General features: G+C 41.1%; 1 protein-coding gene across 2 annotated transcripts in view; it reads right to left on the bottom strand.

Annotated features, from left to right (window-relative positions):
• Nucleotides 1–16,343, bottom strand: part of LYN (LYN proto-oncogene, Src family tyrosine kinase) — a 35,974-nt gene that overhangs the window by 14,071 nt on the left and 5,560 nt on the right. For both annotated transcript variants that reach the window (XM_009289329.2, XM_009289328.2), the window contains exons 7-9: nt 15,441–15,593; nt 8,366–8,548; nt 7,355–7,431 (exon numbers count right to left, since the gene is read on the bottom strand). In XM_009289329.2, coding sequence (XP_009287604.1) covers nt 7,355–7,431; nt 8,366–8,548; nt 15,441–15,593 — 413 coding nt within the window. The remainder of the gene's footprint in view (nt 1–7,354; nt 7,432–8,365; nt 8,549–15,440; nt 15,594–16,343) is intronic.

Genomic DNA, 16,343 nt, shown 5'->3' on the forward strand with positions numbered 1-16,343 from the left:
ACAACTTGTCCAGAAGGATGCTGTGAGGAACAGTATCAAAAGCCTTACTAAAATCCAGAAAAACTACATCCACCGCCTTCCCTTCATCCACCAGGCAGGTGACCTTATCATAGAAGGATATCAAATTAGTCCAACAGGACTTTCCCTTTGTGAGCCCATGTTGACTGTGCCTGATGATTGCATTATTCTGTAAATGCCTCTCAATAGTACCCAGTATAATCTTCTCCATAATTTTTCCAGGAACTAAGGTTAGACTAACAGGTCTGTAGTTCCCCGGGTCTTCCCTCATGCTCTTTTTTGTAGATTGGAATAACATTGGCTAGCTTTCAGTCAGCAGGGACCTCCCCAGACTCCCAATACTTTTGGTAGATGGTCAATTTGGCCAAATCTTACATGGTCAGAAACAACCAAAAATTATAAAATCAAATTACAAAATACCCCAATAAAAAAATACCCCAATACGACAAAAACCCCCACCCACAAAAAGTGCTACAAATAGTAAGTATAAGCAGGGAAACTAGAGGTGCATTAGTAATAGGACAAGACCAAGGAAAACATTCACATTAAATGAATGATTAAATTAAATGATGGAGAAGACTACATGCAAATGCTACAGAGAAGTTTTTAAATGCCTGCCTTTGCTTCAGTCTCCACTGAAAGGGCCAAGGATGCACACGTGGTTAACGTGAATGACAAAGGGGTAAGAACACAGGGTGGAAAAGGGAAAGAACTGGATTAGGACAGTTTTCGTGGATATAGGTGGATTATGAGACACCTGAAAACTATTGGTAAATCCAAACTCACACATCCTCACTCGCCTACAAACCTGGCAAGCAAAATGGGGAAAAAAATATAAGTGATGAATCAGTATTCAAAGGTTAGCCTAGTTTTTATTTGGTTACAAATGAAGTCAACTCTGGGAAAAAAACAAAAGGGTGTGACCTACAATTTCCAAAATAAGGAGAAACAACTAGGCTAAGAACCTCCCCAATCCTCTCCAGCCCTATTTTATCTATGATTTTAAATCAAAATCATGTAGAAATGATTACTTAGAGATGGTTTAGGTATACTTTTAAAAGATTTCCGTTTGTGGTGACAGATGTGGCTTTTTAGTTTTTTCAGGATCCATACTATAAAACACGTGAAACCGCAGGCAGTAGAAGGCAGGGATTCGTGCATAAAGGCAGCTTCAAAATTCCCTCTGTATTGCTGCAGCCTGCAAGACAAGCAGTAGAAAGCAGGGATTCGTGCATAAAGGCAGCTTCGAAATTCCCTCTGTATTGCTGCAGCCTGCGAGACAAGCAGGGCTGAACCGCTGCGCTTGGTCCCTGGGTTGGGATGCTGCCCCTGAGGGTCCAGCCGTGAACAGGACATCCCGGCCACATCCCTCGTCCTTTGCTCGGCGGGTGGGGGACGGTGGCCTCAGAGCTGCTCTCAGCAGGGATTCGTGCATAAAGGCAGCTTCGAAATTCCCTCTGTATTGCTGCAGCCTGCGAGACAAGCAGGGCTGAACCGCTGCGCTTGGTCCCTGGGTTGGGATGCTGCCCCTGAGGGTCCAGCCGTGAACAGGACATCCCGGCCACATCCCTCGTCCTTTGCTCGGCGGGTGGGGGACGGTGGCCTCAGAGCTGCTCTCGGCTGCCCACCAGCTCAGGCCCAGGGCTCGGCGGGATGCTCCTGCCAAAGCAGGTAAAGCAGCCGGAAAACCAGACTGGAAATGTGTCCAAAGCACTTAGGGTGGGAGGGAGCATCCTGCTGGTGAAGTTTAAGCAGAGGAAATAATGGAGCACATCCTGAGGTTCACAGTGCCTTAAATTTGGTAATTCTCAGTTCCTAGGGAAAAGCCTCACTACAAACAGTCTGCAGTTTTGAAAGGTTTGAAGCAAACACGTGTTATTGATCTGGACAAGATTGTCTTTGGTCTGGGATTAACCAAAACCAGGTTCCTTTCAGTAATGTCCAGATGCATAATAAAATAAAATATACTTCTTGATCACAGAGTTTTCAAAAAGAGAGTTCATCTTCACGTGGCTCTCCGTCTATGAAGAGGGTGTAGACCCTTTGTATCTGGCAATTGAAAACTATTGCGAAATAGTCACATTTTAATCTTCAAGTGATATATCAGTGTAATACCAATTTTCAGTTTGCAGCAGTGCTTATCCTAAAGGTGAAGTCAGGAAAGGCTGCAAAAATGTATTCCTCTTGCTCCAGTCAAGCAGCTATGTAGTCAAAGCAGACCCACAGGGAAAAAAAGGATTATTAAAATAATGTATATAATCATGCACTGGAACATTAGAGGCTGTCATTAAAAATGAAAGAAACCTGAAATGGAATATGGCGAGACTGCAGTGGAAGTCTCCCAATGCCAAATAAGAGTTAAAGTTAATTCTTATTTAGGACTTTCCTTTTTCCCCTTAAAAAAAGAGAGAAAAGAGAGGGATTAAAGCACTGCATCAAAAATTTCTATTAATTTTATTCTAAGTTTATTATAATTTTAATTTGTAGCTTCAGAAGGCAGAAAGAAGAGATAAGAGTTGCCAATGAAGTTGTAGATCATAGAAGAATTAATGAAAGTATCAGCGCTGCATAGGAAGGAAGGAAGACTGTTTTTGTGACAAAGCTTTGACCAGTTTGAAAGCTATGACTGTGTTCAGCAACAACTGGTATCATTTTCCTAACCACAGCCACCATGCATGTGTGTGCTACACAGTAGATAACGGATTTGCGTAAGAAGCAGGAAAAGTTTACACATGCAAAAGGTTCGCTGAATTTGTGTTGCACGTTTTCAGCAGCTCTCATCAAACAGAAGCAAGTATGATTTCAAGAACTGTGAAACAGAGAATCGGGAGCTCTTTGGGCAAATTACTTCTGGGGCAAGATGAAAACCAACTAGTAAAATCCAGAGTTTGCCAGTCGCTTTCGTGCTGAAGGAGCTAGGCTTTTGCCTGTAGATGACCAAGGGGAATATGGGCAATGTCCACATGGACTGTCTTGGCCTGCTGCATTAGCTCGTGGACAAAGTGATGAAATTTGCTTACCCTCCCACTCGTAACTGGGAACCAACAGCACCTTTGGGTTCCCTGAGCCCGCTGGCTGAGCTGATGGGCAGAAGCCCCAGGAAGGGGAACCGCTTGTCAACCGTGTCAGCTAATGCCTGCCAGACGTACAGCAGTTGCGAGAGCAGCCGATGAGGTTGCCGTGCTGCTGACCCACGCACCAGCAGTGGTCACGCAGGCAGGGAAACGCGCTCAGATTTTGATTTCTCTGTATTCCTGGCTGGTTCTGGCATGTCCAACATACTGACAATTCTGCTGACTTCTACGGGAGATGCCGAAGCTCTGCTCTGTACTAAAGCAAGTAGTATGTGCTTGAAGATACGTTTGCAAAACTCAGCTTCCTTTAAAAAGCACACCTTTCAGAGACTTCTAGCATTCATCGCTAGTGGCCAAAATCATCTTTGCCAGGGCATAGCTAACACTAGATTTCCCCAGCCCCTACTCATACACACTAATTAAAACACAAAAGAGAAACTTTCAGAGGGCAGATTGCTTTAGAAACTGAGCTGGACTACCTTCCTAGCAAGCATTTTCTTGCCATGTTTTCCACAAGACTGATTTCATAAATTGTGATTGTTAGTACAGAAAAAAAAAAACCCAAAAAATCCTGAATCCACAGCTGTACGCTAAAGTAGTCACTAGATGTAAGTGTACCTAAGTAGAATCACAGAATCACAGAATGGTTTGGGTTGGAAGGGACCTCTAAAGGTCATCTAGTCCAACCCCCCTGCAATGTGCAGGGACATCTTCAACTAGATCAGGTTGCTCAGAGCCCCATCCAACCTGACCTTGAATGTTTCCAGGGATGGGGCATCCACCACCTCTCTGGGCAACCTGTTCCAGTGCTTTACCACCCTCAGCGTAAAATATTTCTTCCTTATATCTAGTCTGAATCTACCCTCTTTTAGTTTAAAACCATTACCCCTTGTCCTGTTGCAACAGGCCCTATTAAAAACTCTGTCCCCAGCACACAGCTGTTGATGTCAAAAGTGGCAGTCTGTGAGTGTGGATGTTAAGCTAACAAAACAGCAAGATCAGTATAGCAGAGTAGGAGTATATTTGATTACTTGCTTGAAAAATGCTATCTTTTTAAAAGGTGTTTATTTCACCTGGGGAAGCAGTTCTTACTTTTCTTTTTGCAAAATCAGAACGCTTCACCCCTTGTAAACGCAGATTTCTTTCAAGACTGTTCAAGGCAAAGGCGTTACGAAGTCAGCGAGTGGAGCACTAACAGCAGCCTGGCAATGGAAACACCAACCCACAGCGCTCTTCCACACCACTTGGAAAATGGGCTTCAGCTGGGAGTTGATGTTCAACTACCTGCACTACATTCTTCAGCTGACAGTCACAGAGACTGCATCCTCCCCCCCCTTTCTCCCATTCCCAGTCCCTCCTTATCTGACAAGGCCATCGTAAGGTGGCAAAGGCCATTCCTCTGGATAAAAAGGCAACATACTAAGTGGACCCTCTTCTTGCCCGTTTTCTTCCTGCTGTATCACAAGCCCGTTACTAACGTACCCTTCTGCAATGGGTCGGGTCCTTTCCGCAATTCCTGTTGCAACAGACGTCTTGTGTGCACACATGTGGATGCAAGCCAGCCAGCTGTGTAGCATGGCTGGGAGCAGGCCAGCCTTGTGCAACATCGCAGATGCACGAGGGGAAAAATAAGCCAATCCTCAGCTACCATTTGTTGCATTTTCAGTCTTTCTGAGAAGCTGGGATCGTCTGGCAAACTGCCTTGCCAGAATGGTGTGATTAGACAGTCATGCAGAGCTCAAGTGTCGCTCCTCCAAGGCAGAAAAATAGGCCTGATCTTATTTAAGTAGTTCACCATGAGCTTCCTTCCATGCTTTTTTTTTTTTAAACACTTCTGAAACATAGCTCTCCAAATTTCTTTCCCCTTAGGCTGTACGGAGAGGTTAACATCACTGCTGTAAGAATAAATTAGTGTTCCATTTGTACAACCCAGAGTCATATAAAAAATACTAGACACATTTTATGTTCTCCTTTATATACAGCCTATATTCTGGAAAAGTGTGATCCACAGGTCTGCAGTAAAATTACCATTACCTTAGCAGTAGGCCAATAGAGTTTGAAAATATTTTTGTCTGTCTTTTGCCCTAAAGACCCATCAATTAACATTCAGACTGTCTGAGTTAGAGAAGACCGGTGGAACATCTGTGTTGGTCAGAGGGAAATCTCCGGTCTGAGAATGACACACAGCCTGCAAGTCTATTCCACACAGTCCTGTTATTACCCAGTGGCTCTTTACCAATGTGCTCAAAAAACCTACAAATTCTTTCCATAAGAAAAATCCTGGTATCTCCGTTCCAAAGTTTTGTTTGGGCTGCAGCTAGAAATCCTCAGAGAGGCCTTCCTGAATATCCCTTTAAGATCACTCTGCAACCCAATGGGTGGCTTGCTCTCAGCAATTTCTGTTGATAGTCTACATCTCAGGTGAAGAGAGGGACCTCCCATATCACCTGTGCTGCACAAGGTCCTGGCCTCTGAGGCCAAGTGCAGGAACTGGCTCTGAGAGGTTGCTGTCAGATCGGGGTGACAAGCGATGTCCCTTTCAAGTGACCCGACCTTCAAAGCTTTGTAAATGACAATCGCTGACCCCTGTCATCTTGGAATTGATTTACCCAAGTTGTACACAGTTAGAGTGGCTCTCTAGGTCATTAAGCTTTTTAAGCCTTAAATTTCTGAAAACACAATATTCATTTAAAATGAACACAACCTCCCTAGCTCCAATAAAAAGGTCTGCAATAAAACCACGTGTGATTTCCTCTCCACATCCTGGGTCTCCTTTCATATCACTGCTCACAGATGTTCTTCTCTCCCTTGAATTTTACACACTATTTTCAAAGCTACATTTTTTTTTCTGCCCACTGTTATTCATCTCTCCAGACCATGACTTGGGATCCAGGAGGTTTTCCACATCTACAAAGCATTTGCCCCACTAAATTCTCAAGGACAACTTACCCAAAGAGTTCAGAAAACTTAGAAAGCCTATAGCTACACTGGACCAACAATTAGAGCAAAACCAGCTCCTGCACTGAAGCTATGTTCTATAAAAATCTATATTTGATATATTGAACTTCTATATAACAATATAATATACCATAGAATAGAACAGTTCCAGTTGGAAAGGACCTCCAACAGTCATCTAGTCCAACTGCTTGAACATTTCAGGCCACTTTAACCAAAAGTTAAAGCATGTTGTTAAGGGCATTGTCCAAATGCCTCTTCAACACTGCCAGCCTTGGGGGCAACGACCACCTCTCTAGGAAGCCTGTTCCAGTGTTTGACCACCACCCTTTTAGTAAAGAAATGTTTCCTAACACATAATCTTATATTTATTTATATAGCAATAGTTATATAAAACAGTTATATAATATTCTTATAGTGAATTTTTGGTATAAATCACTAATGTTTTATTAAATCTTTTTAAAGCTTTCTTGTCTTTCCTCATGAATTGTAACAAGTTAGTTTAATAGAGTACAACAGTCTGCAAACGCTAATGCATGTTGAAAACCCCGAAAGGTTGGTGAAACAATAACCTATCAGAAATGCCTTCGTTACCTATTAGCAACGTGAATTACAACTTGGAAAAGCACAATTTTTACTCTATTTTCTATATGCCTCCCTGGGTATCTAATGCTGGTAACTGTCCGAGGCAGAGCACTGGGCTCCAGGCACCTTTGATCCAGGCTTTGACACACAAATCACTCTGGGGTCTCTCTCTACAGATTTCGTTTATGACATGGGATAACTTGTATATTTTGAAACAATCATTTTAGTTCATAAATCAGATACTAGTACCTGAAACATCATTTGATTAGATTTCATCTATATCACAGTAATTTACATAAGAATTTGAAACCAACAGTAGTCCCTTGAGGTTAAGGCAAGTTTGACCAATTGACCTAACTTAAGAAGTAAAAATGACACATTTATTAACACTGAAGGAATCTCATAAGCACAAAATGACAACCTTGTACTTACACTTTCAACTCACAGCCACTCAAATTGAAAGCAGCCTTTCCACAAAGGAAAGCAGCTGCATACCACTGCCATCTAAGCAGGTCACCAGCACTATCTAAGAGTTAAGCCTAACCACATATTCACTTTGAAACCTCTTTTATCTATTCCCTCCTTTCAAGTAACCTTATTTTCTCAGACCAAAACTTATTTGAAAATTAAATTCTTTTTTAATGCAAAAAACCTTAGAATTGCCCAGCACGAGTTTCAGACCGTAAACCCCATTAATTTTGAGCATATTTCTTAAGATTTACCTGAGCAGAGAAGTCGATTAGCTTTGGAAGCAACAATTTACTTCCTTCCTCACTCTTCAGAAAATCCAGCAAACTTCCTGTTACAACAGAGAAAGATTAAGTCAGTGCAGCTTATCACCAAAATAAAGGTCACACCAGGTCCCCAATTTTCTGGATCACAAAATTTTTGCAGTTAAGTGTTTTGATGTATTTTCAAGTTGACTACAGTAAGGCAGTCTCTTTACATGATTTAACAACAGTAACATCCAAGTCAGCATGTCAGGCATCCGAGTTTTGCCATTTTTCTGGGTGGAGAAAACTCTTGTCGGACCATACCTTAGTTCAGTGGTGTTGAGTTTGATAAGTACCCTAGTCTAATGACTATCAGGAAAGCTATCCAGGAAAATCATACATATCAATCCTTTCCAAGTCATAAAGAATAAGTGTCTCAACGCTTGTTTATGAAGTTATCAGCAGAATTGCTTGAAAACAGAACAAACCAAGAAAAACTACCACCCAAGGCAATCTGAGAAGGAAACCTCACTTATTTTGTGTAGCAATGCTCTAATAAAGGTTGTCCTTTCCTAGTAGTGCAGCCATCCTTGCAGGACCACTCATCACTCACCTTGTTACACACGTATTTATCAACTCAAGGGCCACATAAGGCAATTTCTAAGGTTTGTTTTAATTGCCTTGCTATGACACCAGACACAGAAGTTAGGTAGGGAGTCCAAAGGAACCAGAGCTATTTTGGGGGTTATGCTCTGCATCTGAAACAATTAAAAATGCTACATTTAAGAAAACTGTAAAAATAGTTTGTTTCAGAAATGCAGCAATGAATCATAAAACTAAAGCCTCAGCCCTCCTCTAGGATAGGTGCTCCTTCACTTTATAGCATTATTCTTTTGAATGCTCTGATAAAATCCCAAGTTTTCCTTTTTTTATTCTTTCCTTTTTAAAGAAAGGGGACTAGTTTTTGAGAGGCAGAAGAGTTTACTAAAACATCGCTTGCAGATCCAATGTTGTTCTCACCTTTAGCCATGAATTCTGTTATAATATAAATAGGTTCTTCTTTGGTCACTACAGCATAAAGCCTAACAAGCTTATCATGCTGAAGTGTTTTCATGAGGTTGGCTTCCTCCAGAAAGGCTTGCACAGACATCGTTCCAGGCTTCAGAGTCTTTACAGCCACTTTTGTACTGTTATGATAGTAACCTAAAAGGAGGAAATACAATCAGTGCACCTGAAGTCACTCTGCGCCGCACAGCGCCCCGACTAGTAAGAATTTGTAAAGCAGGTGAGGTTGGATTCCAGTAATAGCTAAGAGCCTGAGAGCAAGTGCCAGATGTAGCACAAATATTTACGCTAAAATTCCTTTTTATTTTGCAACTGATACAACATTGCAATGAAAAATAATCCATTCCCTATTTTTAGAAATCAGTTATCTGAAAAAAAAAAATAAAGCAACCAAATTATCTTACTTATACCAAGTTTTCATTTACAAGTAGCCCATAAAATATTCAGTCGAGAGATGTTTTAATGAACGTCCACATCAATTGTCTCAGAAACTAATAGAGTCCATGGATTGCTTGCAAGATTCTGGAGCATCTTTAAATACCATGTTTACAACCATTTTATGCATGCCAGTCTCATGCTTATAATCCTTTCTGTAACCCCCAGTCCTCAAAACGGAGCATTACAGGAAAGTGCAATCAAATGAGGATTCTCATGACCAACGAAGACATGCTGCCAGGACTGCAATCCTCCAACATTCAGAGCAAGTCTTAGAATGTGATAACTTCTTATCACATAGCCCATGCCAAAAGTGGAAGAGACTGCGGCTGTTTCTTTTCTCTGTTTACCAAACATTCTAATGTAATACTCTAATTATATAAAAAGCAACTATCAGTAAACAGAAAAGCAGTGAATTATTTTCTGCTTTAATGTTTTCCAAACATAAAATAAATGTTAAAATAGCATTAAAAAAAAGAGTAGCAAGCACTGATCCTAAAGTCTATCTTGTGAAGTCATTTAATTTGAAAAATAAAAGGGAAAAAAGAGAGAGAGGGAGAAAGAGAGAGGGATATAAATGCAACTCTTGTCCCCCCCCATACCCATTTCAACATCATAAAAATATTTCTCGGAAGAGGTAAAACTTTGATGACTCAATGAAATAGCCTCATTTCCTTATTCAGCAACAATCCAGACCGTATTACCACGCCTCTAAATTGGAGTCCACAACTTCCTTATACTGTTTATCATCTTAACATAAGAAATCAGTGGCAAAGCAAGGAACTAGTTTCCTGATCCTAAGGGATTGCTCTAACCACTGCATCTTCTATCACCTTTTTTTAAAGAAGGGTCATCACCTGAGAAAAGCCACTATGTCTATCACAAAATATTCTCCTGCATGATTATTAAATATATTTTTCCAAACATGGTCAGGTCAAAGCATAACAAAGATACGCCTCTAAATGATCTAATAATAAGAAATGACTACTACAGGTCAAATCTGCTGTTAAAGCTCAGGTATACAATTTAAATCTATCAGAAAAACATGTTAAAAATTTTTCTTTCTGCTTAAGAAGCAGAAAGCTTATTTGTACCGCTTCTACTATTCCATCCCATACCCTAAAGCAGAGCACTAGTTCCACTCCCAATTTGTTGAATACTCTATTGAACATACTAATTAATATCATTATTTCTGTGAAGCAGTTGTGACCAACACACTTAACATTAACGATGTAACAGTATTTTACATTCATTAAAGAGATCCATCAAACTAGGGTTCTACTTGCAGAAAGTTTACGTTATTATAACACCTCACCCATACTGATGTTTTCTACAGGAAAATGGCCTACCCTGACCCTCTGGTGGTAACACACAAAGCAAATTAGCTGATGAGAACACTAGAGATAATTGATCCTGATCTCTCTCACGTTCATTTATTTCATCAGGTATTGGGAGGGATGGGACACCAAAACACCAAGGAAAGGTGGTCATGAACTCCATGAGCGCACACAACGGCGTCTGTAAAAAATGGACCCTTGACAGTTTGGCAAAACTGGAATTTGTCACCTCTCTCGCCCACCCGTTATCAGCAAACCCAGCATTAGCTTGATTTGGGCTGAGGACCACATCAGACCTGGAGCAGGCAGCATCTTTTTAGTATGCGTCTGTACCACCCCAGTTTAACAAAGTCCTAGTCCTCATGTCAGGTCACTTATCATTACCGTGAGAACCTCTGTGGTAGTTTCCATACAGATCGTCTGCTTTGCAGGCACGCTCTTACTGTGCAGGTAAGAAACTGCAGCCTTTGCGCAGGTGGAGGGAAAACTGGTGACCTCAAAGCGCTTCAGCTGGTGACAGCAAATTTAATGTTCAATCTGCATCACAGAAGGATTCCAGTGACGCACAGGGAGCTGTGGGAAGGGGTGGCTACAGCACTGCATCACCCCCGCTTCATACAGTACCTGCAGCTCTGAACCCTTCGCTAAGGTCTGCCTCGGCTGGACTGAACCTGGCTCCAGGTGTAAACCCAGCAACTTCCTTGCCATACAATATGAATGAACATATGGTCAGTTTGCTGCCTAAACATGAATTCAAAAAGATAGGTAAGCAATGAAATTCTTGCTTACATCTAGAACACCTGACATAAAATTCAGATTCCTTGCAACTAACATTCAGCTCATGTATGTACTGTAAAAATCCATTTCTGATACTGATGAGATGTACCAGCAAGTTTTCTTGGTTCATTTTAGATGTCTTTCATTTTAATAACAGTATTTCTGCGGTATGATTTACTCTGATTTTTCTAACAGCTGCATAAGAAAATACACATCTAAAATGCGTATTACTTATATTCTAATTTGGGGGCTACCAAATGTGAGAATCTTTTACACGAGATGCAAGCAAAATGTGTCTCATTAATAAAATAAACTATAATGGCTCCATTTGGCTTGTTAACTTTTCTCTTAGCCCTGCTTGAGAATTCTCTTCATGGATTATTAATACCACAGAGCATTACAGTTCACATCGTATCAGTGCACGCTAGGAACAAAAATGCATAAAACATAGACCCTGCTCTTGCAGTGCTGCTCTGGTTCATCACATCACTAAAGAAGCTGCCCAGATGCACTGAACTCCATGGTCAAAAAAATCTTTCATACCATGGCAGGAAGCAAGTCTCTCTGCAGTTTAGACTTCTGCTAAAAATTAAATATGATGCAAGCAATAGTATGCAAGTCTGAGGAATGTGATGATGTCTTACACAGAGAGCCACATTCTTCTCTACGTGTTGGAATAGTATCCTCCAAAAATGGTTAGTGTTTCAGGCATTTATTTTGGAGTTGATTATGATTTTTTTGACAGTAGTATCTTGGACAGCCAGGTTCAAAAACCCAGACTCTTGCATGGGCTTAACCAGCCCAAGCTGTGATATGAATTTATAACAGACAATAATGAGGTTGAGCCTACCATTTCTGACCAGATCTCCAGGACTGAAGATGAACAACTTTGTGAACAAGCCTACAAGATGCAGCTTCCTCCTTCCTCTGCTTTCACAGTAATTCCCTGCAAGGTTATACTGGGAACAACTTGTTTGAGCTACGGAGGTATGACACTGTTAGAAGCCAGATAATGTCTCAGACTGTTACAACTGCAGGAGGTACTGGGGAAGAGACTGAGGAACAGCAGCTTCTCTGCATCCTATTGCATGTCAGCACATCGCTCCTTCACCAACTACAGCCATCACTCAGCTGGAGAGCAGAGGAATGCAACAGTAGCTCCATCCCTATAGCTCATCTCCATACAGCCCATTAAATGTGAAGGCAGAAAGCACAGGCTGCAGCTTTCTAACCGCTTCCATGGTGCAGTGCATAAAATGGGAACACAACTCTGCCATGGTGTTTTCATCTATCATGTCAGCACAGCTGATGCCCAAAAGACACACATAAACACTAACTTGGTAGCCTAAAACCAGAAAGTCTTCATAAAATGTATAAAATTACACATAGATGTAACGAAGAAAGAAATTAAGTGCACTTGCAGATAGACAAAACTGGGAAATTGATGGTCCTTTATAGCAAGTTTTCTCTGTGTAAAAGAAACTCTTCAGAGTTGGAGGAGATTCACCTGCCCTCTTTGTAAGTGACAAAGATTCTGTGCACAGGTCACACAGGAGCACAGCCAAGCGCTTGGGGCATATGGGGGTCTGCTTTTTGTTCCTAGGGTTTTCTTAGTCCTCCCATAACATAAGCTAACTCCCTCCAAAATGTGCAAGAGGAAGATGTCAACTTGGAAGCCCAAAGAGTACTTATGGACAAACTAAAAAGAAAAGACTATAGAAGACACGCTGGCGTATCTTCATGTTGCAGTAACAGTATTATCTCTATCTTTCCATATATCACAGAATCACAGAAGGGTTGAGGCTGGAAGGGGACCTCTAGAGGGCATCTGGTCCAACCCCCCTGATCAAGCAGGGCCACCTAGAGCCAGTTGTCCAGGACTGTGTCCAGTTGGCTTTTGAGTATCTCCAAGGATGGAGACTCCACAACCTTTCTGGGCAACCTGTGCCAGTGCTTGGTCACTCACACAGTGAAAAAGGGTTTCCTGATGTTCAGAGGGAACCTCCTGCATTTCAGTTTGTGCCCATGGCCTCTGGTCCTGTGACAGGGCATTACTAAGAGCCTGGCTCCGTCCTCTTTGCACCCTCCTTTCACATATTTACATAAATTGATGAGATCCCCCTGAGCCTTCTCTGCTCCAGGCTGGACAGTCCCGGCTCTCTCAGCCTTTCCTCACAGGAGAGATGCTCCAGTCCCTCAATCATCTTTGTGGCCCTTTGCTGGACTCTCTCCAGTAGCTCCGTATCTCTCTTCACTGGAAAGCCCAGTTCCTCTGAACGGGACACTGTTTCCTCTGAAACCACAATTCTAAGTACCCTTTATCAAGAAGGAATTTATTTAATAATTAAACCATGGAACAATATTTCTCTCTAATTCACACTATGGCTGAAAAATAATTTTGTTCTATATGAGGAGAGAACGTAACAACCAGCTCTCTAATCAGGAGAGCGTAACAACTAGGTTATTTCTCAGTACCTCCACGTAACTCCTGATGCCCCTGGTTGATCATTACAATACACAGTGTTTGCTGATACCCTGCACCGCACAGCTGACCTATTATGTCTTTTCCAGCTTGAACTTCCTTGGTTCTAAGATTAACCACGCTCCTGATTCGAGAGGACCTGCGCCATGCAAATCAGCTGCTCTTGCTTCAGAAAGGAAGCAGAGAAGAGGAAACACAGCAATCGCTTTCACAGTACATTAATTTTTCTCACAGTGCGGCAATTCAGATGCAGGGGTTAGGCCCAATTTAGATGTTAAAATAATGACACAAACAAGAGGAAACATCTTGAACCAGAAACACCCTTTTAAAGTTTTATGCCTTTGTGTGTGTATGTGCAGAAGTAGTCACTTCCCAAAATGATCTACATTTTCAAGCAGGTGATCACCTTCTGCCACAGTCTTGCATAGCTTTTCAGTGTCAGTTAAACGTTTCTTGCCCTGGTTTATGAGACAGGAAAAAAGTGCACAATGGCTGATGCGTGTCTTAACTAGTATGTAAATTATCACTCATGTATACCATAGCTAGAGGGCTTCTTAAGCCTTTCTTTGTGAAGGCAGATAAAAGGCTGTATTTGGCTATATTGTATTATAGAGATGCGTTGCTTGCATTTTTTTTACATGATTTATATCAAAAGATTGCACCTATGACTGAAATAGAGCTTTTCGATTGACACTGCAGTTGTGTGTGGATTGCCACTCAAACAGCACCACTCTATGCCTTACTTTTCTAAATGAGAGCATCTCTTCAAAGCAATGACATTCCCGTTAGCCTGCAACACTCCCGTGGGTCATCGGAGACCCGTTCATAGCTTTGCGTCTTCTAGTAAGTTTTGGGATACACTTTTAAGTTGCTCAGAAATGCCCTGCCTATAGAATCTTGTTTAAAAACAAAACAAACCAAAAAACCAAACCAAAAACTGTTCTATTATTATAATAATAATTTAATTACTATTTAAATATAAACCCCAAAAAGGAGATACAGGGGAGGGTTGAGACAATGATCTGGCCTTAAAAAACACCATCATGAAGATTTTGGGAGAAAGGTATAGTTTACCTCAAATAAGATGATAACCAGTAACAAATGTGTAAGTAACGAATAGCCCACAGAACACACAATATGGAACCCAAAAGAATACTCAGATCCCTGAATAGACAGCATTTCAAAAGCAAGATGATTAAATATTTCTGCAGAATGTGACTGGACAGTGGTCATAGCCCCTTGCCACAGGAAGTCACTGAGGCTGAGAAACCAAGATTGTTTATAAGCAAACAAAGCTAATTATGGTTATAACAATTAACGCTATCATTTTTTGCCGGGTATATACTAACATTTACAACTTGTAAGTCTTAAGGCACTTTCATTGTTGGGGACCTGCATGATAGTTCAAGGTAGGGGGTGATCAATCTCTAATCTTCTTACTACATAAGTCACCTGCTTTCTCAGCAGCAATCTGGCAGGCAATAATCTTGGATTAAGTGTCCCTGTTTTTCACCCAATGCGGCAGTCCCATGCATTGTATTGCAGCCTCTGCTTTACCAAGGGACGATGAAAACTCTATACATAATTCACTAAAAGGCATGATTTCTTTCTACCTCAGGTTCTTTACCACCTTCTGATTTGAAACAAAGTTCTGAGATGCCCACTGATTTTGAGAATCAGGAGCCACATCTTACTATAACCTTTTACTTCCCCCACAAAACACAACCAAAAAACCCCCTATTGTCTTCAACCCTCTAAATTACAGTGCTTACTCACTAATTTTTTTTTCCTTTAAAAGACACCAAAGGATTTGTTCCATGATATCAGATATCTTTCCCCTCGCAAATCCTCTCTCCTCATGAGAAGGATTATTCTGGGCCTGACTGCGCTGTTTTACAAGTATATCGGACCAGGTTCATGTCCACTATTATTCTGAATGACTCTGAAATGACACTTCTTTCAGCAGATTTAAATACTCTTTCCAAAGGAATAAACTTACCCATCCAGACTTCTCCAAACTGACCGGCTCCAAGTTTCTTCACTAATTTAATTGATTCCCGTGGAATTTCCCACGCATCTTTATCCCACGGTTTTTGAGGCTTGGGACTAATACAAGCTTTTTCCAACTTTCTGCATAAGCCATCTGATTGCTCTGGTTTTCAAAGGAAAAACAAAATACAAAGTCCATTACATTTCTGTGCCTCACAACTTGAGACAAACGTTACTTAATTTCAGGTGTGCACTAACCAGCTCAAAATAATTTTCAAAATAATCAGGTGTTCTGATGAAAATGTAACCTTTCTGGTGCTTTCACGTAACTTTAAGCACCTCTGAACTGAAATTTGGTATTCAGAGACAAATTTAATAAAGAAGTGTCACATGCATCTGGTTACCATCAGATTATTAAGGGTTTTTTAGTACAATTCGTACCAACTAAATAAAATATAAGATCTGCTTACTGACAGTATGTTGGTGAAGATGCACACTGGAGTCAAGCTTGGAACCCGTATTCTGAATTTGTCACTAAATTTTCTTGTAGCATTGTTTCAGACACATGTGCACGCAAGCATAAGTAGGTCACCATTTTTTTTTTCTCCAGACACTGACCAGCTACAACTTTAATACAAATGTAGAATAATTCTCAGATTTTCCAGCTATGCCAAAGAATTACCACACGTCTAACAACTCAGCGAAATCTCATGGCCAAGTCCTCAGCGTGGCTTTGAAAAATCACTACGTGATTTTCTGTCCTACATTTTTCGTAGTCTCTGTCTTCCCAGTCACAAGACTAAAAACCATGTATTTTGGAGCTATCCACCAGGAGGTTATGCAGAATGAAAAGTCACTTTTGTAGCTAAAACATAGGTAGAAACTTGTCCCTTCCCCCCCCCCCTTTTTTTTT

The sequence above is a fragment of the Aptenodytes forsteri genome, unplaced genomic scaffold (assembly GCF_000699145.1).
Source record: "Aptenodytes forsteri isolate BGI_AS27 unplaced genomic scaffold, ASM69914v1 Scaffold139, whole genome shotgun sequence".
NCBI lineage: Eukaryota > Metazoa > Chordata > Aves > Sphenisciformes > Spheniscidae > Aptenodytes > Aptenodytes forsteri.